The 26,011-nt window shown below is 44.8% G+C and overlaps 1 protein-coding gene across 4 annotated transcripts in view; it reads right to left on the reverse strand.

Moving 5' to 3' along the window:
- The window catches only part of SPATA6L (spermatogenesis associated 6 like), a 200,189-nt gene that overhangs the window by 166,178 nt on the left and 8,000 nt on the right, over positions 1-26,011 (reverse strand). For 2 of the 4 annotated variants that reach the window (XM_033925524.1, XM_033925515.1), the window contains exons 2-3: positions 21,070-21,207; positions 10,147-10,195 (exon numbers count right to left, since the gene is read on the reverse strand). In XM_033925524.1, coding sequence (XP_033781415.1) covers positions 10,147-10,195; positions 21,070-21,207 — 187 coding nt within the window. Of the gene's footprint in view, positions 1-10,146; positions 10,196-21,069; positions 21,208-26,011 lie in introns of those variants that run through there. The other 2 variants (XM_033925542.1, XM_033925533.1) reach the window with 2 other exon arrangements.

Here is a 26,011-nt window from a genome sequence, read left to right on the forward strand (position 1 = left end):
AACAACAGCTCTGGAGTCCGATGACAGCCTGCAAGGATCGCAAGCACCGGCGATCCTCTCTGCAGGCTGCTCCGCTACTGGAATTAGGTATATGGAAGAGCGTGAGGCCAGCAGCATTTCCCTTCTGACCCTTCCCCCTCACTCTCTAAAGCAGGAGTGGCAGCGGCAGGCCAGCAAGAGGCAGTGCTGCCGCTCCTGCTTTAGGGGGCGAGGGAGGAGGGTTAGTCACTGAATTGGGAGGCAGATATTTTTCTTAATCGATTCAAATCGATTCACCCTAAGTGAATCAGTGAATCGATTCAAATTGGAAATCGGGCAGCACTAATGGAGGGCAATGGTTGAGGTCACAAGCAACGTGGTTGTATTTTTTATAGAGACTGTTTAGGTCGGACCACTGTATTGTGGAGAAGTCGGACCAGGTCCTGTCTGCTGCAGAGGATTCTTTTTCTGTAGGGGGCATTGTAATCTCATCAAGGTGGTTTGGGGTTTCTGTGAAGGTGGTCCTGGCAGTTGTAATTTTGTTTCAAAAGAATTTGGCTAGAAGGGCGGCTGAGGGGGTGGAGTGTCGTTATTGGCCAGGAAGGGTTTGGTGTCTGTGCAGGGCAGGATTAACCAATGGGCCAAGTAGTCATGTGCCTAGGGCCCAAAATGGTCAGGGGGCCCGATGAAGGAGGGCATCAACATTGTTTTTTCCAAATGGTGATGGGTCCCTCCAGCATCGATCGGCAACGTGGCCCCACCCGATCGGCAAAGCGCTCCCCCCCCCCCCCCATCGACGGAAAGTAAGACAAGCAAGCAACGCGGGTAAGAAAGGCAATGGGAACTATAATTGTTTCCCCCTGGGCACATGGTGGGATGGGGCGGGACAGGGAGTCCAGTGTACTTGTATACCTAGGGGCTCTCAACGAATTAATCCTGCCCTGTGTCTGTGAGTTCCTTTAGTAATTGGAATAGTTTTTTAATGTATTTCTCTTTTCTTTTCTTTTATCTAATCTAATCTTTTATTTGTGTGTCGCATATACCTATTCAGGCTCTAGGTCACAGTTCTTCAACCGCCGGTCCGCGGACCGGTGTCGGTCCGCAGAAAATTCCTGCTGGTCCGCACAGGGCCGGCGAGATGGACGCCATTAAATTTCCTACCCTGGTGGTGTTTGCGGAAATCTTCTGTTCCTCCCAGCCTCGAGCGATCAAGACAGGCTGCCGACGTCAGCCATTTCCTCTGTGAGTCTCGCCTATGCAGAAACAGGAAGTTGAAACAAAATAGACGGGACTCAGAGAGGGAAAGTCCCGACGTTGGCAGCCTGTCTTGATCGCTGCCCCTGCTGAGTCGCCGAAGAGGGCCGCGGGTAAAGTGCAGGCAGAGAGGAGATGGTCAGCGTGCGCGGGGAGGTCAGCATGTCGATTGGGGCCATCAGCAGGTCTGTGCTGAGAGTCTGCCCACGTGCAGGATGCGGCGGGTAGGGGCCTCCGGCTCGTCTTGGGCGGCAGGGCCTGCGGTGCAAAGCTGTTTTTGCCGGCTTGGGGGGGGGGGCACAAATGTGCAGGGCACAGCAGGAGTAAGATCATGGGGAGCCTTCAACAGTAGCTGTCTCCTCTCCTAGCAGCTCTGCACTTACCAGGGCAGTGATTCACTTTGGCAACTTCCCTTTTCCTCAGAGGCGGCAACGGACCCAAGGCTTCCTAAGGAAATCACTGCTGCAGACAAGTACTGAGAGCTGCTGGAAGGAGAGGAAGCCACTGTTGGAGGCTGGGAAGCTGATGGATAAAGGGAGAGCTGCTACTGCACCTGGAGGGAGGTAGAAAGAGAGATGCTGCTGGGAGGGGAAGAGGGAAAGGGATGGGAAGAGAGCTACTGTTAGATAGGGGGGAGGAGGGAAGGGAGAAGGAAAAAAGGAAGGAAACAGCTGGCAGGGAGATTAGAGGAGGGAAAGGGGAGAGACAGGAAAGAGAAAGTAGAGAGAGATTGATGCTGGAAAGGGAAATGAGAGAGGGATAAAGATTCTAGATCTGGTGTAGGAGAGATAAAAATGAAGAAAGCAGTGAAGCTGGAATGAATGATGTAAAAAGGAGAGAGGAGGCACAGACTGGATGGAAAGGGGAGAGGGGCATAGAAAGAAGTCAGATACATATGGAAGGGGGAGAGGCCAGACAGTGGATGGAACGGGCAGACACTGGAAGGAAGAGTGGAAAGAAGATGAAAGCAGAGACCACAAAAGGTAGAAAAAAATCATTTTATTTCTATTTTGTCATTACAATATATCTGATTTGAAATATATATCCTGCTAGAGACATAACTGGGGACTGCAAAGCCTAACACTATTCCTATTATGTGTGACTACAGTATTCTGTTAGCATGATATTTCTGTGTAGCATTCTGTAATAATTTGGCTTGTTCAGTTTTCTTGATAGTAGAGGGGATATATGTAGAAGGGGAGGGGAGACAGGGGTTTTGTTGATCCTTGCTCTGAATATTTATATTTATAAAATGACAATTGTACAGAATATTGTTTCTTTTTATACTTTAATAAAATACGTTCAATATAAAATCATAACTGAGACTTGTGCAGATGGGATCAGATGGTTTGTGGGGACCGAGCTTGCGGAGACGGGGCGAAAATGTGTTTTTTTATTTCGGTCTTAGTAGTTTGCCAGTCCACAAAATAATTCTTTTATTTCTGCCGGTCCACGGATGTAAAAAGGTTGAAGAACACTGCTCTAGGTGACATTCAGAGAGGGGTTGAAAGGGGATCAAGAAGAGGGACTAAAAGGGGCCTTGAAAGGGGGGTAGGGTAAGAAGAGAGCAAGAAAATCATAGTTGTCTAGGAGCTCATCTAGAGAAAGAGGTGGAAAGATTCATTTCTGAGAAGTCAAGTAAATTCAGCTGTCAAAGAGGAAGGTTTTCAGTTTTTTCCGGAATATTGTATGTTTAGTTTCTTTTCTGATCATTTCTGGCATATTACATGTGTTTACTCCTATGAATGTAAGCATGGAGTGGAACAAACGTCTGTAATGGAGATTTTTCGTGGAAGGTAGATTCAACTAAGATATTGGGAGTATTATTGGACCATGAATTATCCTTCCATGATCAGATCAGTTCCGTAGTTAAAAACTGTTTCTATAAACTACGCCTCATTAGATCCCTAGCCAAAATCTTAGAACCCAAAGCTCTCAATGTCCTAATTCACTCTTTGGTTATTTCCAGGCTGGATTACTGTAATACATTATATCAAGGCATTACACAGAAAGAAATAAGAAGGTTACAAATCATTCAAACACAGCAATAAAAATTATTACTAATTCCAAAAAATACGATCATGTTACTCCCTTTTTGCAAAACGCACATTGGTTACCTATCTCACACAGAATAATATTTAAAATTGCATTGTTAACATTCAAAATTCAGCAAACTAATACTCCACTATTCTTACATCGATATTTAATACCATATTCCCCAGCTAGATCTCTAAGATCAACAGATCAGCATTTACTGACCATTCCGTCATTGAAAGTAATAGGCACCAGAAGAACTACAATCTTTTCTATCTTGGGACCTCAGCTTTGGAACAAGCTACCAATCTATTTACGCGCTGAAAGCTCTTTAGATAAATTTAAAAGCAAACTAAAAAGTTACCTATTCAAGGATGCATTTGAGTCTTAGATTAGATAATTTTCTTTTTAAATCAAGTCTTATCTTTAAATTTTCTAATAACCCGTCAGATGTTGTCCTTCCCTAAATGTTTTTCTAAATCCTTTTTTTTCTTTTTTTTTTTTTAACAATTGTAGTTTGTCCCTCCCTTTCTTATGTATCATTAATTAATTATGGATATGATTGTATGTTCATTGTTTTAAATGGTTTTATTTGTCTCCTCAATTTATTATTGTTATACGCATTGAATATATTTGATAATGCGTTTATATCAAAATTTTAATAAACTTGAAACTATTCAGTTTATGAGTCTCCTGGAGGTAGACCAGGCCGTTGAGAATAGTTGGGTGAATTAGTTAGTTAGTTTTTGCTTGTATTGTTGATTTAGTTTTCTCCATGCTGTTTTTGTGTGTTCTTGGTTACTTTTTCTCCATTTTCTTTCAAGTCGTCTGCATTGTCTTTTGAGTAATAATAATAATTTAATTTCTTATATACCGCTATACCATAAGTTCAAAGCGGTTTACAAAAAGATACATACAATGAGAGTATGAGACGTTTACAACAAGATACATACAATGAGGGTATGAGATGCAAGGGGAAAAGATACAAATTACAAATGTAAGAGAGCCAAGTTGGTTTGAATCAAAGGAAGTAACTAGTCAGAGATTGGGGTGCAGGGGGAACAATTTGGGTGGAATACATGGGAAGAGCATGAGTTAATCTAAAATCAAGAGAATTGGGGATTGGGATGGATATCTGAGGGGGATTGGACAAGAATTGGGATCAGAATTTGTTGAAGAGACGGGAGTAGTTGTCGAACCATTTGTCTGATCATCTGTTGATTCTGGTTTTTGTTTGTACTGGGACTAGATCATCAAGGATAGCTGTACTTAGTGTGCACCTTTGTGAGATGAATTCCATGGGGTTACATTCTTGGATTGGTGCATCTGCTTTATTTCAGAATTTGGAGGGGTTGATGTTTTGGCGTGATTTGTAGGTTAAGTTTTAGGTTTTTGGTTTGATTTTGCCTTTAGCACAGTTGATATTGAAGGTGTATATGTAGTGGTCTGACCAGAGGGAACGGGACCACATGCTGTTGAGGTGTGAATCTCTGGTAGAATAGGCTGTTGGGTCATGAAGGCTGCAATGTCAAGTTGGTGGCCTTTCTCATGTGTGATTTGTGGGTCTAAAATTTGTAGGCTAAGGCTTCAAGGTAAGATAGTAGGTTTTCTACTTGTTAAGAGGTCTGCAAGGTGGAGGTTTAAAATTGGATGTGTGTGTGTATGTATGTTCCAGCATAACTCTGAAACGCATGGACAGATTTCAACCAAACTTAGTATACATATCACTTATTATCTGGGAACAAACACTGTGTGGGTGGGAAGGGGGGTGATGTAAACAAATTTAGTGTCTACCCCATACTGTTTTCGGGCTCACTGAGATGAATAATCGGCATAACTCTGAAATGCACGGAGAGATTTTAACTAAACTTACTATCTGGGGAAAAATACTGTAAGGGTGGGAAGAGGGTGACGTAAAAATTATCGAAAATGACAGATATTAGTGCCTAATCCATAAACGCATGGACACATTTCAACCAAACTTGGTATACATATGACTTACTATCTGGGGAAAAATACTGTGGGAGTGAGAAGGGGGGTGACATGTAAAAATTATCATAAACGACAGATTTTAGTATCTACCCCATAGTTTTCAGGCTCACTGAGATGAATACTCAGCATAACTCTGAAACGCATGAAGAGATTTCAACCAAACTTAGTACATAAATGACTTACTATCTGGGGGGGCGGGGGTGACATATGGGTGGGGTAAGGGGGTGGGTAGGGAAAATGACAGATATTAGGACTCCTTTTACGAAGGCGCGCTAGCGGGTTTAACATGCGTGACTTTTCATCACACGCTAACCCCTGCGCTGGCCGAAAAACTACCGCCTGCTCAAGAGGAGGCGGTAGCGGCTAGCGCGTCCGGCAGTTTAGCGCGCGCTATTACGCATGTTAAACCGCTAATGCGCCTTCGTAAAAGGAGCCCTTAGTGTCTAATCCATAAACGCATGGACAAATTTTATCCAAACTTGGTATACATAAGACTTACTATCTGGGAATAAATACTGTGGGAAGGGAGGGGGAGGGAGTGACACATGGGTGAGGGAAGGGGGTAACATCGAAAACAACAGATATTAGTGTCTAATCCATAAATGCATGGAAGATTTCAACCAAACTTGGTATACATATGACTTACTATCTGGGAAAAAATACTGTGGGGGTGGGAAGGGGGTGATATTAGATACTGTATTAGTGTCTAACCCATACATTTCAGGCTCACTGAGATTAATGCCGACACTCCCAATGCCATTTAAGTCCAAGTTCCAGGCGTAATCACTGAATACAAGTCTATCGATACCAGAAGATTGGGATAAATAAATATCCAGGCAATGCTGGGTAATCAGCTAGTTAACTATATAACTAAGCAGCCAGGCTTGAGCTCTTAAATAAAGAAATGTTGCTATTTATCAAATGTGAAGTGAAAGGCCTTGTCCTTATAGTCTTTCACCCTATGAAGGCTGTCATTTTCCACTCCTACCCACCTAAATGCAACAAATCTCATCCCAAAGGAATGTAAGCCCAATCCCATCAAGCGAACAAATAGTGTGTCTTTCTTCAAGCACAATTTCATAACAAAATAAGTCTAAGGGAAGAATGCACAAAAACAAGCCATTGGAATGTCTGGCCACTCAGACATCCCAGCCTAGGAGGCAGTGCAGTGTGATGAGGCTCTTTTGAACCTGAGCGTGGCAGCCTATTAAAAATGGACAGCTATGTGGTAGAATGGGCAAGCATGAAAAATAAATTATATTGTCCTTCCATTGCTCTGGATTTACTACTCAGGGTTTGTTTATAAGATAAGGACCTATCCAAGGGTAAAGGAGGAGGGTTTAAATGGCTAGATAAAATTACAATTGCAGAAGCCAGAACACAAACCAGATAAGACAAACAGGGAATAATATATTGACCTAAATATGTGTTTTGTGCTGAGGTCACTGGAAACAGGAGTAGGCCTTCTCTCATGTCACTAGAATTAATATATAAGCTCTGTTGAAGACCAGAGAAGATACACACAGGCTGTAGCTTAGTTTTATGAAGTCCCATTGTTACAATGTGTGCCCAGTCTGGTCTTCAGAGACCTGCAGAACAGATAAGGTTTGGCTTTTGACCTGGTTGCTACAGAGATGGACTTTTCTTCTTACTACGGAGATTACATTCCAGGGGAGGGGGTTCCCTCTCCTTTTTTTGCAGGGTAAAGTTAGAAATGCTAATTGGATTACAAAATGATGAATTAAATTTTAATAAACTAATAACATAGGGACTTTCATATTTAAGGGTTCAATATGAAATATAAGGGTTCAAGACTGAAATATAATTGCCTCTAACAATTGTACTGGAGGACGCATATAGGAAAATGTAGGGTTTGTGGGAGTGGATTGGCCACTCCCCTTTTCTTTCACTGAGACACAAGATTTTCAGTGCATGCTCTTAAATGACTCAGTAACATGGGAGCAGTAGTTTGACTCTTAAAGAGAAATGATTTAAAGCTGTGTGAATGGATAATTTTTCCTCTGTAAGTATATTGTAATACTTTTTCCTGGTTTCTTTTGTACCTTTCTTTATTAGGTAAGCTAGTATTAAAATGTAACTTTTAAGAATCTTTGTGTGAGGGGGGCGGACACTCCCCCAATATGCATACAAGCGCCTTATATGGTATCAAGTATTCATGACCAATTTAGATGCAGGCAGTAAAATAGGTATATTTAAGTGAACCTAGCAGAACAGAATTTTGAGCGCATTATGTCAGGGAAGTTGCATTTACACTCTCTGACTTGTAATGTTCCTCCATTGTACAAATGAATGCCTTGAAACAGGACTGTCTGTAGAATTTTAATAAAACAATATTTTATCTGAAATATTTGTACAATTATCATCATGTCAGTGCACCTATGGGCTGGGTAGAACCAAAACTCTGCTCAAGTGGAACTTTACATAACTTTACATAACTAGAGGCCCCCCCTGACTTCAAAATGGAACTATTCATGTGGTTAACAACTGCCCTTACAAATGGAACATTAAACAAGGATATGGGACACATACTAATTACTCCTATCCCCAAAGATCAAAAAACCTCAACAGCACTAACATCCAATTACAGACCCATAGCAAGCATTCCCCTTTTCACAAAGCTACAGGAAGGATTGGTCAACCTATAACTAACAGACTACCTAGACAAATTTAACACCCTCAGTGAACACCAATCAGGCTTCAGGAAAGGATACAGCACAGAAACCGTCATAGCTTCCATACTAAACCACCTCTATGATCTTTTCAGCAAAGGCAAAAGCGCATTGATTCTGCAACTAGACCTTAGCAGTGCGTTCGATCTAGTAGACCTCAAAATCATGCTACTGTGCCTTGACACAATAGGAATCTCGGGAAAGGTAATGAAATGGTTCCAAGAATTCCTAACAAGCAGATCCTACCAAGTAACCAGCAACAGAAATTACTCCAACCCATGGAAAAACTCATCAGGGGTGCCCCCAGGCTCCCCTCTATCACCCACATTATTCAACATCTACCTCGCATCCTTAGGTCACCTACTACAAAAATTAAACTTAAAGCACTATATATACGCAGACGATATATCCATCCTAATCCCCTTAAATGACATCACAAATGAAACTATAGATAACCTCTCACACACAATGATAAAAATCGAAAAATGGACCACCAGCTTCAAACTAAAACTAAACACAGCAAAAACAAGTCTTTTTGGCAAGCCCCAACGACAAAATAACGAAAACATCGTTAAAAATAAACAGCCATGAATATCCAATCTCCAAAACCATAAAAATACTGGATATCACTCTAGATACTCACTTAACCATGGCTGACCACACAAACCTACTGGTGAAGAAATGCTTTCACATGCTGTGGAAGCTAAGGACTATTAAAAAATACTTTGACACAACATCCTTTAGATTACTGGTGCAGTCGCTGATCCTATCTACCCTAGATTACTGCAACATTGCCTACCCGGGTATCCCCCCAAAAAATAGTACAAAAATTAAGATTAGTGCAAAACACTGCAGTTCGCTTGATCTACGGACTGAGAAAAAAAGCCACATTAGCCCCTATTACAAAAAATTGCACTGGCTACCAGTGGAGGCGCGAATACAAAGTAACATAGTAACATAGTAGATGATGGCAGATAAAGACCCGAATGGTCCATCCAGTCTGTCCAACCTGATTAAATTAAATTTTTTTTTTTTTTTTTCTTCTTAGCTATTTCTGGGCAAGAATCCAAAGTTTTACCCGGTACTGTGCTTGGGTTCCAACTGCCGAAATCTCTTACTCCAGCCCATCTACACCCTCCCAGCCATTGAAGCCCTCCCCAGCCCATCCTCCAAATTTGCATGTATCTGTTTCAAACAAGTCTGGGGCCTAGCACCTTCCTACCTGCAAACACACTTCACTCTACACAACCCCACACGAACAACCAGAAACAAAAACATCTTTGCATACCCAAAGATCACAGGCTGCAAATACAAATCCTTCCTAGACAGAACCTTCATGTTCCAAACAAACAGACAGAAATCCTGGCTGGGAAACAACATAAATAAAGCCAGTCAGACCTACAACACATTCCAAAAATCATTTAAAACCGCTCTATTTGACAAATTCCTTGTCTAATCAGATGACCTCTCTCAGGTATTCTTTCCCCTTATAACCCCAATGTATTATTTAACATCTTTCTTTTCTCATGTATTCTTTCCCCATGTTTCTCCAATTTATTATGTAACATCTTTCTTCTTGCATTCTGTAATTCGCCGATTGTCCAGCCTTCTTTCTATGTGAATCGCCTAGAAGTCACTTTGACTATGGCGGTATAGAAAAATAAAGTTATTATTATTAAGTTATTATTATAAGTGTAAGCTAATTGTGCTGGTACTTACTTTTCCCTTGAAAATGTAAGCACATTCTTTTGCACTTGTGCCTTATTCTTAACTCTGTTCCATAAAATATCTGTAGTGACTTTTTTATTTAAATTTCAGGTTATTAGGAAGACTTTAATCAATTTTTGTGGACATATTAATATGATTTGTTTGAAGTAATACACTTTGAGTGGATCTATCATTCAGTAAGTGAGCTTCTGTTTCATCCAAGAAGGATTTACATCTGCTCACATAATGCTACTAAATATTTTCATAAAAGTAAAATTTCTAATAAAAGCGCAGTATAAAAAAAGTGCTATGCACAGAAAAATAGTCACAATATTCCAATATCCAATATTTAGCACCAGTCAGTCAGTCAGTCATATTTTTGTAACTGGTTTCTCTCATACATATATGGAAAAAAGAACATTTTAACTGTGGTAATTACTCATATGTTAATTCACACACTTTAAAGGATTTTTATCAGACTGATACATACTTTCCAGAAGTTGTGTAACATCCGCAGGATCAATGGCAGTTAGAAATACCTGCACAGAAGTAATATAGAAGTCAGAAATTAGAACAGATATTTTAACAATGTGGTAAACCAAAAATATCCAGATCAAAGTGAGAGACTATATAGCCTGGAAGGGCATAGGTTCATTCACTCTGGGAACCTATCAATTGCTGTTTTTTCCCATAGGCGCTTCTCCCTTCCCACACCCTGCAGATCCGTTATGGTCTTTCTCCCCGTCCGCCCTCCCATACACATTTCTTTTTCCATGCCACTCCCCCACAGCACAAGTCCAGCATATCTTTCTCCCTCTCCCCACTCCCCTTTCTCCATTCTTCTGGCGTAAATCCAACATCTCTTGCTTTTCCTTCAAACTTGCATGGTTTTTTCTATTTGACAGCAGCAATGAAGCCTAATAACCTTTGGCCAGCTTGGGAGCCTTCCCTGTGCTGCAACCCATCTTTTTGATGCAACTTCCTGTTGTTGTGTGTGTATGGGATACAGCAGAGGGAAAACCTCCGAACTGGCCAAAGGCAATCTGACTTCATCACTGTCAGTAAAAAACATGCAAGTTTGAAGGGTAAGGGGGAGATACTAAACCAGTTTTTGGGGGGGAGGGAGGAAGAATAGGAGAAAGTGATACCAGACCCATCCAAAGACAGTCTGACTTCATCACTGCCAGCATAAAACATGCAAGTTTGAAGGGTAAGGGGGCGGTACTGGACCAGTTGGGGGGGAAGGAGGAAGAATAGGAGAAAGTGTTACTGGACCCATCCTGGGTGAAGAGAGGTGAAGAGGCAGGAGAAAGAAATGCAAAACAAACCAGGGAGTGGGGTGGAGGGAAGGAGCTGCTAAGTTACCACCCAAGTTAATTCTAGGTCAGGGCCGGTGTTAGGCAGTGGCGTACCTAGCATATGTGACACCCGGGGCCCATCTTTTTTTGACACCCCCATCTATATAAAAAATATGATTTTTAGTAACAATCCACATATCGCACAACAAGAGTGTACCTAGGAAAAGGCAGCATCTTAAACACTGCAGTGCGCACTAGAACACCAACACATACATTATAAAACCAAACAAGCCAGATCCCGCACAGTCAATTGATCCTGTAGTCAATGCCAACTGAAAACCATGTCCTTTTCATACACACAGAACAGAGATACACCCTCTCCCAATACAGAATAATCACAAACTAAAAATAGAAATATGTAGACAAAAGTTAAACTGAACCGCCAAGAAACCAGACTCTGCATACAATGCAACACCACAACACCACAAAAACAATGACACATGTCCCCTAATACTGTGCAAAATATACAGTAGATGTAAATTTGAAAAAACTGATACATAACAATCACCACTTTACAAATTAACAAATAAAAATAAAACAAATAATGAGAAATAAGAAAATACCATTTTATTGGACTAATCCATTTTTCAATTAGCTTTCAGAGGCCAAATCTTTCTTCAGAACAGTTATGCTATTCTGTCCTGAGGAAAAGGGTGTAGTCCAAAAATTGCCTTATTTCCATTTCCTATTTATAAACTTTTATCAATACAGTTACAATACTACTTGATTCTAAGTAAAGCAACAAAAAAAAATATTTCTACCTTTTGTCGTTTCTGCTTTAATCATCTTCTCTTTGCTCTCTTCTTTCTATACAGCGCTTGTCCTCTCTCCCTTCCATGCAACATCTGCCCTCTCTTTGCCCCTTCCACCCAGCTTCTGCCCTCTCTCTCTCTATCCCTTCCATCTACTGCCCACACTCTCTCTGCCCCTTCCATCTACTGTCCACCCTCTCTCTCTTCCATATGGCATCTTCCCTCTTTCTATGTCCCTTCAATAAACTGTATATCTGGGGTCCCTTCTCTCCTTTGCACATGATTCATTTCAGCTTCACACCCTCTCCATTTTTCTGTCTCCATCCCTCCCCTATGCTTTGGCATCTCTCTCTTTCTCTTCTCCTTTCCTTCCTTCCTTCCCACTCCACACCATGGTGTGGTATCTCTATCTCTTTCCCTTCCCTCCCCCCATACCATGGCATCTCTTCCTCTCCCTCCATGGTCTGGTATCTCCTTTCCTTTCCATCCCTCCCATGGACTTGGCATCTCTGGTTCCTCTCCCTTGTCTTCCTTATCCCTTCTTCCCTCTCTCTCCCCAATTGGGTGCAGCAGCAGCAGCAGCATTTCTCTCACCCCCTTCCCTGTGCAGCAGCAGCATTTCTCACCCCCCACCTCTTCCCTGTGCAGCAGCAGCATTTCTTCCCCCTTGCCTGTGCAGCATTTCTTTCCCCCCTTTCCTGTGCAGCAGGAACATCTCTTCCCTGTCCAACATGTCTGGCCAGTTCCTCTGCTCAAAGCAGCGGGCATCTACACCTCACACGATCCACGGCTGCGTTGGAAGCCTTTTCTCTGACATCGTGACATCAGAGGGAATGCTTCCGATGCAGCCGCGGATTGCGTGAGGAGCCGAAACCTGCGGCTTTGAGCAGGGGAGCCGGCCAGAAGTGAAGCAACCACCGGAGGGAGCACAAGCTGGGACGGACACCACTATTTACAGAAGGGATGCCCACACTTTTTGGGCTTGCGAGCTACTTTTAAAATGACCAAGTCAAAATGATCTACCAACAATAAAATTTAAAAAAAACACAAAGCACACTGTACGCAGAGAAAATATTAATTATCATTTATATTCGGGGGGGGGGGGGTTTCAAAGAGGTCAAGGCAGATGACTCTATGCAATGTCACCTCAGTAACAACTATACAAAAATAGACAAATACCCCCGCCCTTTTTACTAAACCACGATAGTGGTTTTTAGTGCAGGGAGCTATGCTGAGTGCTCCACGCTGCTCTCGACGCTCATAGGCTCCCTGAGCTAAAAACCGCTATTACGGTTTAGTAAAAGGGGGCCATAGTGCAAAAATAGACAGCAGATATAAATTCTCAAAAAGGACACATTTTGATCACTAAATTGAAAATAAAATCATTTTTCCTACCTTTTTGTCTGGTGATTTCATGAGTCTCTGGTCCTTCTTCTGGTCCTTCTTCTTTCTCCTCCTGTCCCCCCCCCCTCTTTCTTTCTCTCTCCCCCTGGCCCCCCTCTTTAATTCTGCCTTTCTTTCTCTCTCCCCTTGGCCCCCCTCTTTAATTCTGCCTTTCTTTCTCTCTTCCCCTGGCCCCCCCTCTTTCTTTCTCTCTCCCCCTGGCCCCCCTCTTTCTTTCTGCCTTTCTTTCTCTCTCCCCCTAGTCCCCCTCTTTATTTTTGCCTTTCTTTCTCTCTCCCCCTGGTCCCCCTCTTTATTTTTACCTTTCTTTCTCTCTCCCCCTAGCCCCCACAAAGCCATTGTGCCGATTTCTCCACTTCCATGATTCTTTCCCTACCCTCACCCCCAAGCCAGCAGCCGATTTCTCCCTGCTCCTTCCCTGAGCCAGAGCCGGCGCGTACAAGCATCGGGCCCACAAAAGTCTTCACTTCCGGCGTCAGTTCTAACGGGGAGGAAGTTGCCGGCTGGCCCAGAACTTACCCTCCGACGTTAGAATTGACATTGGAGGTGAAGTCTTGTGGGCCCTGCACTTTTTCCCCGCCCACCAGCCCGCCTCACCTTTTGTCTCCACCTACCACGCAGTTGCCAGCTGGCTGGGTTAAGGAGTGACTCTGCGGGGAAGCCGGTGCCGGGATGCAGTGGTGAGACGGAGCAGCGGCAGAACAGGGAGGGTGGCCGGCTGTGCACCCCCTTGGGGCGTGCACCCGGGGCGGACCCCCCCCGCCCCTCCCTTGGTACGCCACTGGCATTAGGGGAGGGCAAACAGGGCAGCTGCCCTGGGCTCCACAGCTCCAGGGGGGCCCCTCAATCCAAGCAACTCTTCCCCTTGTCAAGGCATCTTTTCCCTTTGTTGGAGCATCTCCCTACCTTCCCCTCACCTTCGTGGCGCTTTCCAAACCAAAGCATCTGCTCCCCTCTCACCCCCCCCCACTTCCATTCAGCATCTATCCCCCTCTTTCTCCACACAATAAACCTAAAGTGCCACACAACCTTTTCCCCTTGTCAGGCCATTTTCCTCCCTTCCCCTCACCTTCGTGGATGCTTTTCCAAACCAAAGTTTTCTCTTTCAGAGGGGCCCTGACACGGCAGCTGTTCTCACCAGTTACATGCAGCTACCCCAAAGCTTCTCCTCTGACGTGACCTGGCAGAAACAGGAAGTTGTATCAGAGGAGAAGCTTTGGGGCAGCCACATGCAACTGGTAAGAACAGCTGCAGCGTCAGGGCCCCTCTGAAAGAGAAAACTTTGGTTTGGAAAAGCATCCACAAAGGTGAGGGTAAGGGAGGAAATGGCTTGACAAGGGGAAGAGGTTGTGTGGCACTTTAGGTTTATTGTGTGGAGAAAGAGGGGGATAGATGCTGAATGGAAGTGGGAGGGGTGAGAGGGGAGCAGATGCTGGAAGGAAGTGGGGAGGAGAGAGAGAGAGGGGAGCAGACGCTGAATGGAAGTGGGGAGGAGAAAGAAAAAAGAGCACATGCTGGATTGCAGGAAGAGGATAGAGTTAGATACTGGAAGGGGTGAGGGAAAGAGGTGGCAAGCTATAGGTAGACACAATGAATAAAGGGAAATTGAGGACTGGATAGCAAGAAAGAATTTAATCTAGACAGAGGCAGAAAATAAATTGAGACCAGGGAAGAAAAGGAGGAAGGGAGAGGAGAGAGAGATTTCAGAGCATAGGGGGAAGGGGAGGAGACAGATACCAGAGCTGAGGGGAGGAAAGGCGGAGAGAGGGATGCTAAAATCCACTGTGGAAGGAGGAGGGAGGGAGGAAGAGATGGGAGGTAAGTAGATGGATGCCAGACCAATGGGGGGGAGGGAGGGAAGGAAGGGAGAGGCAGTTGGTTTCTGGAAGAGGCATAGAAAGATAGCAGATGCCATATGGAAGAGGCAGAGATAGGGAAGATAGCGGATAGAAGGAAGAGAATGATGAGAAGGTAAGGAAAGCAGAAACCAGACAACAAAGGTAGAAAAAAAAATTATATTTATTATTTTTGCTTTGGGATAAAGTAGCATTGTAGCTGTATTGATAAAAGTTTATAAATAGAAAATGGAAATGTGATCCTTTTTAATAGATTTTTGACTAATTCAGAGACCAAAACCCCCTTCCTAAGGTCAGGACAGGGATACAGTAACAGCAGTATACTTTACTGACCTGAAGAAAAAGATTTTGACCTCTGAAAGCTAATTGAGAAATATATTAGTCCAATAAAATGGTGGGCACTAAATTTTCTTCCTGCCATGCCTCATGCCTCATGCCTCCTACCCAAATGCAAAATATAAACACCTAAGTTGGTGGGCTTCCCAAAGGCCTTCCGGATAAAGATTTCTTCCTCTACTTCAGTGGCCGGAACTCTTCAAGCTCTGCAACTGTGGCAGCTCAGAGACACTGGCGCTAGCTGCAGAGCTTGGAGATTACTGGTTGCCAGACTAGAGGAGATGGTTTTCAACTGGCAGGGTTTTGGGATCCCCATCAGCCACAGCAAGGGAAATGGATAATGTTTGGTGGACCTGGGCCTGGGATCCCTGCGTGCTCAGTACAGAAAGAAGTGCATATCTGTTTTTATTTCCAGTGTTGTAATACTTGTTGAGTTTAATTTCTTGGGGTTCCCAGTTCAATTTCTATTTGTGATCCTTTGGTAAAGGTCTGTCTGTGTTTTGTGTATAAAGAAGTCATTTAAAGTTGTTTTATGTGTGGTAGTAATGGGAGGTGGGGATACGGGGGTGGGGTGGGGGGTTATGTGTAGTAGTAATGGTAGGTGGGGATATTGGAGGTGGTGCAGAGAGGAGAGGATACAGGGATCCCCTCCTTAATTTCTGCCCTGGGTCTCAGCATGTCTAAAACCAGCCCTGGTCTGGCTATTCTACTAACTGTTTTAAGTGCTCTGTCAAGAATATGCTGTCTTTCTCTTAGCACAAACAAAATTTTGTTATACCCATTAGAAACTGTGGTATTACCAATAATCTGTATATTCTGAAGGTCAGAGATTCACTCTTTAGGCATACTATTGAAAACACAGATATACAAAATACTGGAAAACAGCAAATAGGCCTCAGGAATTGGTGTAGAGAGCAATCTTTTTTAGGAAAGACCCAACAAGGACTGTGTTTTGGCAAATGCCTGCTTTAGGGGTCAGCAGTGATTGTTATTTTAAAGAGTTCAGTCCAATACCGTATTTTCTCGCATATAACGCACGCGTTATACGTGGTTTTTACGTATCGCGCATACCCTTGCACGTTATACGCGTGAGCGCGTTGTACAAAATTTTTTTTACATAGTTCCCCCCCCCCGACGTCCGATTCACCCCCCCCACGCAGGACCGCTCGCACCCCCACCCCGAAGGACCGCTCGCACGCACCCGCACCCCCACCCCGAAGGACCGCTCGCATGCACTCCCACCCGCACCCACACCCCCACCCTGAAGGACCGCTCGCAACCCCACAGCCTTCCGACCCCCCCCCCATCATGTAGAAGCTCCTACCGGTGACCTGCTGCTTCCTCTTGGCGGTCCCGACACCCGACACGATCGGGGCAAGAGAGAGCTCAAGCCCTCTTGCCCCAGCCAACCGCGGCACCCCCGACACGATCGGGGCAAGAGGGAGCTCAAGCCCTCTTGCCCCAGCCAACCGCGGCACCCCCGACACGATCGGGGCAAGAGGGAGCTCAAGCCCTCTTGCCCCGCCGACTCCCCAACTCCCCGACAATATCGGGCCAGGAGGGAGCCCAAGTCCCCCTGGCCCTGGCGCCCCCCCCCCCCGCTAGTTGTTAGGGCCAGGAGGGAGCCCAAACCCTCCTGGCCACGGCGACCCCCTACCCCCACCCCGCCCTCCTGCCCTCGACGCAAACCCCCCACCCCCCAACGACCGCCCCCCCCCAAGAACCTCCGACCGCCCCCCAAGCCGACCCGCGACACCCTGGCCGACCCCACGACACCCCCACCCCCCTTCCCCGTACCTTTGTGTAGTTGGCCGGACAGACGGGAGTCAAACTCGCCTGTCCGGCAGGCAGCCAACGACGGAATGAAGCCGGATTGGCCCATCCGTCCCAAAGCTCCGCCTACTGGTGGGGCCTAAGGCGCCTGGGCCAATCAGAATAGGCCCGGGAGCCTTAGGTCCCACCTGGGGGCGGGGCCTGAGGCACATGGGCCCAACCCGACCATGTGCCCAAGGCCCCGCCCCCAGGAGGGAACTAAGGCTCCCGGGCCTATTCTGATTGGCCAAGGCGCCTTAGGCCCCACCAGTAGGCGGAGCTTTGGGACGGATGGGCCAATCCGGCCTCATTCCGTCATTGGCTGCCTGCCGGACAGGCGGGTTTGGCTCCCGTCTGTCCGGCCAACTACACAAAGGTACGGGGAAGGGGGGTGGGGGTGTCGTGGGGGTCGGCCAGGGGGGCGGTCGGAGGTTCTTGGGGGGGCGGTCGTTGGGGAGAGGGGGGTTTGCGTCGAGGGCAGGAGGGCCTGGGATCCCTCCTGCCCGTAATGTAGTGCGGGGTGGGGGTAGGGGGTCGCCGTGGCCAGGAGGGTTTGGGCTCCCTCCTGGCCCGAACAACTAGCGGGGGGGGGGTCGCCAGGGCCAGGAGGACTTGGGCTCCCTCCTGGCCCGATATTGTCGGGGAGTTGGGGAGTCGGCGGGGCAAGAGGGCTTGGGTGCCCTTTTGCCCCGATCGTGTCGGGGAGTCGGGGGGGCAAGAGAGCTTGAGCTCCCTCTTGCCCCGATCGTGTCGGGGGTGCCGCGGTTGGCTGGGGCAAGAGGGCTTGAGCTCCCTCTTGCCCCGATCGTGTCGGGGGTGCCGCGGTTGGCTGGGGCAAGAGGGCTTGAGCTCCATCTTGCCCCAATCGTGTCGGGGAGTCGGGACCGCCAAGAGGAAGCAGCAGGACACCGGTAGGAGCTTCTACATGATGGGGGGGTCGGGAGGCTGTGGGGGTGCGAGCGTTCCTTCAGGGTGGGGGTGCGGGTGGGAGTGCGTGCGAGCGGTCCTTCGGGGTGGGGGTGCGAGCGGTCCTGCGGGGGGGGGGGGTGAATCGGACATCGGGGGGCATCAGGCTTTCAGGGTGGGGACAGGACTTCAAGGGGGAGAGGAGAGTCGGGGCGGGTGAAAGGAGAGTCGGGGTGGCCAGAGGAGAGTCGGGGCGGGCGAAAGGAGAGTCGGGCAGCATGCGCGGTATATGGGTGTGCGCGGTATATAAAAATTTCTGTACATAAATTTGTGTTTTTCGCGTGCTATACCCGTGTGCGCGTTTTACACGGGTGCGCGTTATCTACGTGAAAATACGGTATATGTATGTCCAATAAACAATATATTAAACACTAATGCCAAACTTGGCAGTATTGAGGACCTTGAAAATCAATGGTATACACAGCTCAAAAAAGTACAAAGAATGTGCGAAACTCACACACATGGCAAAAAAATGTCAACTCAGATATACAAACAGGTTAAAGTTAAATGTGAAATATGCATATTTCAGCTTAGTTCAAGGGATGGAATTTTGAAAATTTCAACAAACCTACTGGAGAAATCCATTGGATTTTTACCTTCAGATGTAGGAAAACTTGAAATAAATGAGAAAAAAATAGAGTATAAAACTCTTAAGAAGACACCATGTCTGTGAATTTTTCATAACACTTTTTCTGAAAAGGTCTGACAGATATAGCAGTTAATCTGCAATGAATATTCATGAGAACAACTTGTATACAGTGAAGGCAGTGTTTGCAGATCTATCTCATGCATATTCATTATGGGTATCCTGAAACCCTGACTGGCTGTAAGATCCCAGTGGTGCAGTGGTTAAAGCTATAGCCTCAGCACCCTGAGGTTGTGGGTTCAAACCCACGCTGCTCATTGTGACTCTGGGCAAGTCACTTAATCCCCCCATTGCCCCAAGTATATTAGATAGATTGTGAGCCCACCGGGACAGACAGGGAAAAATGCTTGAGTACTTGAATAAATTCATGTAAACCATTCTGAGCTCCCCTGGGAGAACGGTATAGAAAAGTGAATAAAATAAATAAAGAACAGATTCTGGAAGCCCTTCCCTAAATCCCATTCTGGAGATTAAAAAAAAGCAATTCCATCACCATCTCTCCAATGAAGTGCACTCCTGACTCCCAATACAAGCTTGGAGTATTTTAAACCAATCATATCACTTAAGCAGTAAAACAGTATTTAATATTTTATTAAATAAATTAAATTAGATGAAACTTTGCAAAAATGTAAGTCAGTCTAATGGTTTACATTTGAATAGGGACTCAAGGTAAGGTCTCCTAGGTTCAATTTCGTTCTGAAATCAGTTAAAAAGGCAATGTTCTGAGATAATGCACATGAAAGACCACCTGCTGACATGTCAGAAAACCACACCCACAATGAAGCTTTTAACATACTGACAGGGGTAGATGAATAAAGCTCCGGCACTGTTCCTCTACAGCACCAGAGAAACACTGGTCTTTTCTTAGTGACCAATGCTGAAAACGAACAGCATGGAAATTATATAAACACTGTTGGTGCTGGAACATTAGTCGCTAAAGGTATTGGAACTTCCTGGGTCACGCTGAGTGGTAGGCACAGCTCTTGGGTGCATGTTCAGGGACCCCCCAACTTCCCCCGCTGACTAAAAAAAAGACCTTGGTAGACCCCTCCTGGCACCCCCTAAATTTAAAACACTCTGGTGGCCAAGCTCACCCCTTCCAACCCCTTACCGCCCCCCTCCCCCAAGGCTTATTCCAACCCCTTATTGCCCCCCCCCCAACAAGGCAGTCCCCTCCCATCCCCCACCCCCGAAGCTTAAAATAATCCCTTGTGGTCCAGTAGCCAGGCCAGGCCCCACGCGCACCTCACCACCAGCACAACCTTATTTCCTCTCCCGACACCACATATACCTCAGAACAGGAAGAAGGGATACCACACCCTCCTGTCTCAAGGCCCACCCTTTTCAAAATCCTGGTAGCACTACTTCTGATCAGTATATCCTGGAATGCACTGGGAGGGGTCTAAGTACCATTTAAGGAGTTTTTCTCCTTGAATGCACAGGGCAGAGGGCAGGCCCTGAGGCAGGAAGGAATAGGTATCCCTTCTTCGGTATGTGTGAGGTAGAAAGGTGAGGGGAGGGAAAGTGTATGGGAGCCCAACCCAGCCAATAGACCACCAGGGATTCTTTTAAACTTTGTGAGGGAGCTGGAGTGGCTGCTGGAACATCAGGATTTTTTAAAGCCTGGAGTTTGTCCGTGAGGGGTCTGCTGAACCACCATGGGATTCTTAATTACATTACATTAAAATACATTTCTAGACTGCAATATCTTCCAGATAGATGCGGTTTACATCATCAAGAGACTGTACACCATAATGAAATACAAAAAAAATATCATCTTCCTCAATTAAGCCTGGGGAGGGGGTCGGGATGGGTCTGCAGAATCACCAGGTTGCTTTTAAAATCTGGAGGGACGCGGAGGAGGTCTGCTGGATCACCTGGTGAGAAAGGTCCAGGGGTGTGATTGACTTCCTGTCAGTGGCTGAGCCAATCAGCACTTAGGCACTGGCAAGATAGTAAGGCAGTGGACTCTACTGACCATTCAGAGCTGTCAGTAGTTTTGCAGGGGGTTTTTTGTGTGTGGCCAGTTGCTCTGGGCATGCATGGATCTGCTAATGAACTCATTTTAATACTATTGTCATTGCGTCTGTGCACAGTAAAGCAGTGGCCAAAAGCCTCCATGCATTGGCCGCATAATAACATTTCATTTAGATTGGGTAAAACCAGTCTAAATGAAATGTTGCCAGCACAGTGAGCTTTGTGCATCTGCCTCTCAGTGGTAATTCAAACACCTCCAGGAAGCAATGTCAGAGAAAACAATACACTGAATAAAGTGAAACTCACCCTTTCAAACCTCATTTTTTCATGGAAGATTAGTGGAAATGTTGGTACAAGACATTTAGTCTCCTTCCACTGACCCAGAATACAGATACTGAGGTAAATATCCTCTCTCTCCGGCAGGAACACACCAGGACACGTGATCTGAGGAGGAAGAAATATCTCAAGTCAAAATTCAATAAGTCATGCTTAAGACTGACATTGTCTGCTTGAAAGGTACCAGCCCCTTAGACATCTAAAACCCAAAATACATAAACAACCACATCTTCTATTTTCTTTTATTATTTATCCCATTTCCCATCCTCCAAATTATCTTTTGGGCCTCCATGTACAGTATATTCAAATTAGACATAGATTTACTACTAATAGTATGAAGCTCCTTGTCTCCCCCAAATAGAGAAATCAAACTCCATGGATTTTTTGACCAACTTCTGTTCAAAGCCTTGTATTATATTATCAACTTCATTATCAAGTTTGGATTGCTTTTCTTATGTCTTGAACATCTGGAATTGGCAAGAGGAAGCACACTAAACATGCTTTCACCATAATGGTTGCTCAAACCAAGGACAAGAAGCACAAAATGCTTGCCTAATTATGAATATCAAAACCAAAACCGATCAAATAAGGTGTTCCACAGGGAGCTCTACTATCCCTCCTATTATTCAATATCTACATTAGACCTGTCCTTGACATAGCCCACAAATACCAAATACAGATTCACTCCTTCGCGGATGGCATCTACCTATATCTACCACTAGGAGAAACTCACGACGCCCAGATCACGGAAACTCTGTCTCTCAGAAATCACAAACTGGATGTCCCTCAACAAATTACAATGAAATGCCTCAGAAATAGAACTCCTTTGGATTTGTAAAGAGCACTGCAACTGCACCCATCCCTTCCTACACTGGGACTCAACTACCATCAATGCAAAGGACCAAGCGCTTAGCCTAGGAATACTCCTTGACTCCATCACTTTCCAACCATATCACTCAGATGGTATCTTTCTTAGAGATCAGACTCCACAAGTGACCCTTGAAGTTAATTCCCTTCCTCCCAACCCAAGGCAGAGCTTTTTTGGCTCTTCAGCCAACCAGGAACAGGGCATTGCTTTGGTAGGATTTTTCTTCCAAGTGTAAGTACTTCTGCAACCACAATATGGCTGGGAAACATCGTGTCACTAAAACTGCTGCTCAGGTTACAGCTTCTGTCTCTGTGCAGACAGAAAATGTTACCCAGGCAGAGGCAGTGGTTCCATGTGCAAGCTGTCTTCAGTTTGAATCCCTCATGAAGGAAGTAAAGGAACTTAGAGACTAAGTGGCAAGACTGAGAAGCATCCTTGAGATGAGAGGTACATCGATGAAATGGTTCATGAGATGTCAAAAATTTCCAGCATTGGAAAAGAACGGGCTGTGCTGAGGGAAGACTGCTGGACTCACATTAAGGAACCCTGCAAAATTGGTACTGTACCTCCATCTGCCCTTGAACTGAAGAACTGATATGCTGCCCTGGAAGTGGAAGAGATGAGAAGATCCCAGGGAGAGGAAGGACCAAAACTTGAAATCCCAAAAATTGCTGGATCCAAATGCAAATGGAAGAAAAAAATAGCTGACACGGTAAAACAGAGAAATAAGACATGTTTTGGATATATTAGTGATAGGAAGAAGTGCAAAAATGGCATTATGCGACTCAAAGGAGAAGGGGAGAAATATGTAGAAGCTGATAAAGAAAAGGCTGAATTACTTAACAAATATTTATGTTCTGTATTCACGGCTGAAGCGTGGGAGTGAGATCGCAGAAGCCAAACATGAATAGGGATGGAGGAGTGGTAGACCCTGATCAATTTTCAGAGTTGGATTTGTGAGGAGCTAGCTAAAATAAAGGTAGACAAAGTGATGGGGTTGGATGGTGTACATCCAAAGGTACTGAAGGAACTTAGGGAAGTTTTGATGGTTTCGCTGACTACCTTTTCAATGAGTCTCTAGAGTCTGGAGTGGTACTGGAGGACTGGAGAAGGGCAGATGTGGTCCCTCTCTACAAAAGTGGAAGTAAGGAAGAAGTAATAAATTACAGGCCAGTAAGTCTGACTTCTGTGGTAAGCAAATTAATGAAAACATTTTTAAAACAGAGAATGGCCAAGTTTTTGGAATACTGTGAATTACAGGACTGGAGGCAACATGGATTCACTAGAAGTAGGTCTTGTCAGACAAATCTGATCAATTTCTTTAACTGAATGACCAGAAAATTGGATAGAGGGAATGCGCTAGATGTGGTACATTTAGATTTTATCAAAGCCTTTGACAATGTTCCACACAGATGTCTAATAAATAAACTAAGCGCTCTCGGGATAGGTCCCAAAGTGACAGGCTAGGTCAAGAACCGGTTGAATGGAAGGCGACAGAGGGTAGTGATCAATGGAGATCGCTCTGAGGAATGGAATGTTACCAGCAGTGTGCCTCAAGGTTCTATTCTTGGGCCTGTTTTTTTTAACATTTTTATACACGATATTGCTAAAGGGATGTTGGGTAAGATTTGCCTCTTTGCAGATTATATATTTATTGGTACTAGATTCCTAGTATGTGTCAAGTTAGGATAAAAACCTGTATTGAAAAAAACTTGTACTTTAACTATGGCAAATTGTAATCCATTAACTATATATTATGTATGTTAACCTGTAACCTGTTCTGAGCTCGGTGGGGAGAACAGGATAGAAAATGAATTAAATAAATCAATCAATCAGTCAGTCAGAAAGCTGCTATTTCCATGTATAGATGACTGAGATGCAGACTTCCAAAGAGGCATGGTTTGTTATGTTTCAGACAATCAAATACTTGAAAGGTATTAACATAGAACAAAATATTTTCCAGAGAAAGGAAAATGGTAAAACCAGAGGACATAATTTGAGGTTGAGGGGTGGGAAACTCAAGAGCAACGGAAGGAAATTCTTATTTACGGAGCGGGTGGTGAATGCCTGGAATGCGCTCCCGAGAGAGGTGGTGGAGAGGAAAACGGTGATCGAGTTCAAAAAAGCATGGGATGAACACAGAGGATCTAGAATCGGAAAATAATGGTAAATATTGAAGAACTAAGGCCAGTACTGGGCAGACTTGCAGTCTCTGTATATGACCGTTTGTGGGGAGGATGGGCTGTGGAGGGCTTCAATGGCTGGGACGGTGTAGATGGACTGGAGTGAGCTTTGACAGAGACTTCAGTAGTTGGAACCTAAGAACAGTACCGGGCAGAGCTTTAGATCCTTGCTCAGAAATAGCTAAGGAGAAGAAGGAGGGGAAAAACCCCCATTTTTAAATTGAATCAGGTTGGGCAGACTAGATGGACCATTCGGGTCTTTATCTGCCATCATCTACTATGTTATGTTACTATGTTATACATATTAGTGTTACAAAAAGTTTATATACATACAGTAATTGATAAAACATGTACCTACAGTAAATGACAAGAAACTAAGTGCATCTTTAGACAGATATTTCAGTAAGCTTTGATTTACAAATAACATTTTCAGAGGTAATGGGTTGCAGGTATCAGTGTTGTACCTAGTAGTTTGGGCAAACTGAAAAAATATATGCACATTTCCCATTTTATAATAGGGATACACATAAGAGGAAAGTGTGGCATTGTGGTTAGAGCAACAGCCTCAGCACCCTAAGTTCAAACCCACTGCTGTTCTTTGTGACCCTGGGCAAATCACTTAGGGCTCCTTTTACTAAGCTGCGTTACAGGTTTTAGCACGTGCTACACGCTAACGCCTTCATAGAGCTGGCGTCAGTATTTTCCGCGTAGCGTGGGGGTTAGCGCGCGCTAATCTTCAGCACACACTAAAAACACTAGTGCAGCTTAGTAAAAGGAGCCCTTAATCTTTCATTGTCCCAGATACGCTAGGTAGATTGTGAGCCCACTGGGAAAGGAAGGGAAAAAATGCTTGAGCACCTGAATGTAAAAACTGCGTAGACAACCTCCATTGATAGGCAGTATATAAATAATGAACTTGGACCATATATACTCAAATATAAACCGAGGTAATCTTTTTCCCCTAAAAAGGAGAAAAAAAGGTTGACTCGAATCTATATATATAAAATCGGAGGTATGTATGTGTGTATGTATGTGTGTGTGTGTGTATGTGCCGCGATCACGCAAAAACGGCTTGACCGATTTGAACGAAACTTGGTATGCAGATCCCTCACTACCTGGGGTGACATGTTCTGGGGGTCTCACAGCCCACAACTCTATGTTGCTTGCTCAAGGGTGGGTTCACCCAAGAATTTATATGTTCTTGCTCCTGGAGGTGAAACTAAAAATGTTGTTTATAATCAAGTTTTGCTTTAGTTGTATTGTATTCATTTTGTCAAATATTTCACATTATAATTTGAATATATGTGTGTGTGTGTATGTATGTATGTTCCATCATAACTCTTCAATGCATGGACATATTTCAACCAAACTTGACATACACATTACTTACTATCTGAGGACAAACACTGTGGGGGTGGGAAGGGGGGGATATGTAAAAATGATTGAAAATGACAGATTTTAGTATCTACCCCATAGTGTTTTCGGGCTCACAGATGAATACTCAGCATAACTCTGAAACGCATGGAGAGATTTCAACCAAACTTGGTACACATATGACTTACTATCTGGGGAAAAATATTGTGCAGGTGGGACGGGGTAAAATACTGTGGGGGTGGGAAGGGGGTGATATGTTAAAATTATCAAAAGCTACAGATATTAATGTCCAACCCATAGTTTTCGGGCTCGCAGAGATGAATACCGACACTCCCGATGCCGTTTAAGTCTAAGTTCAGCCCCATAGAGAGGGACATTCCGTTGGGACATGGGGGTGGGGCATATGGGACATGTGGGGGGGGGGTAACGTGGGGGGTGGGACATGTGGGACATAGTGGGGTGGGACATGTAGGGGGTTGGACATTTT

Source organism: Geotrypetes seraphini, chromosome 1 (assembly GCF_902459505.1).
Source record: "Geotrypetes seraphini chromosome 1, aGeoSer1.1, whole genome shotgun sequence".
Lineage (NCBI taxonomy): Eukaryota > Metazoa > Chordata > Amphibia > Gymnophiona > Dermophiidae > Geotrypetes > Geotrypetes seraphini.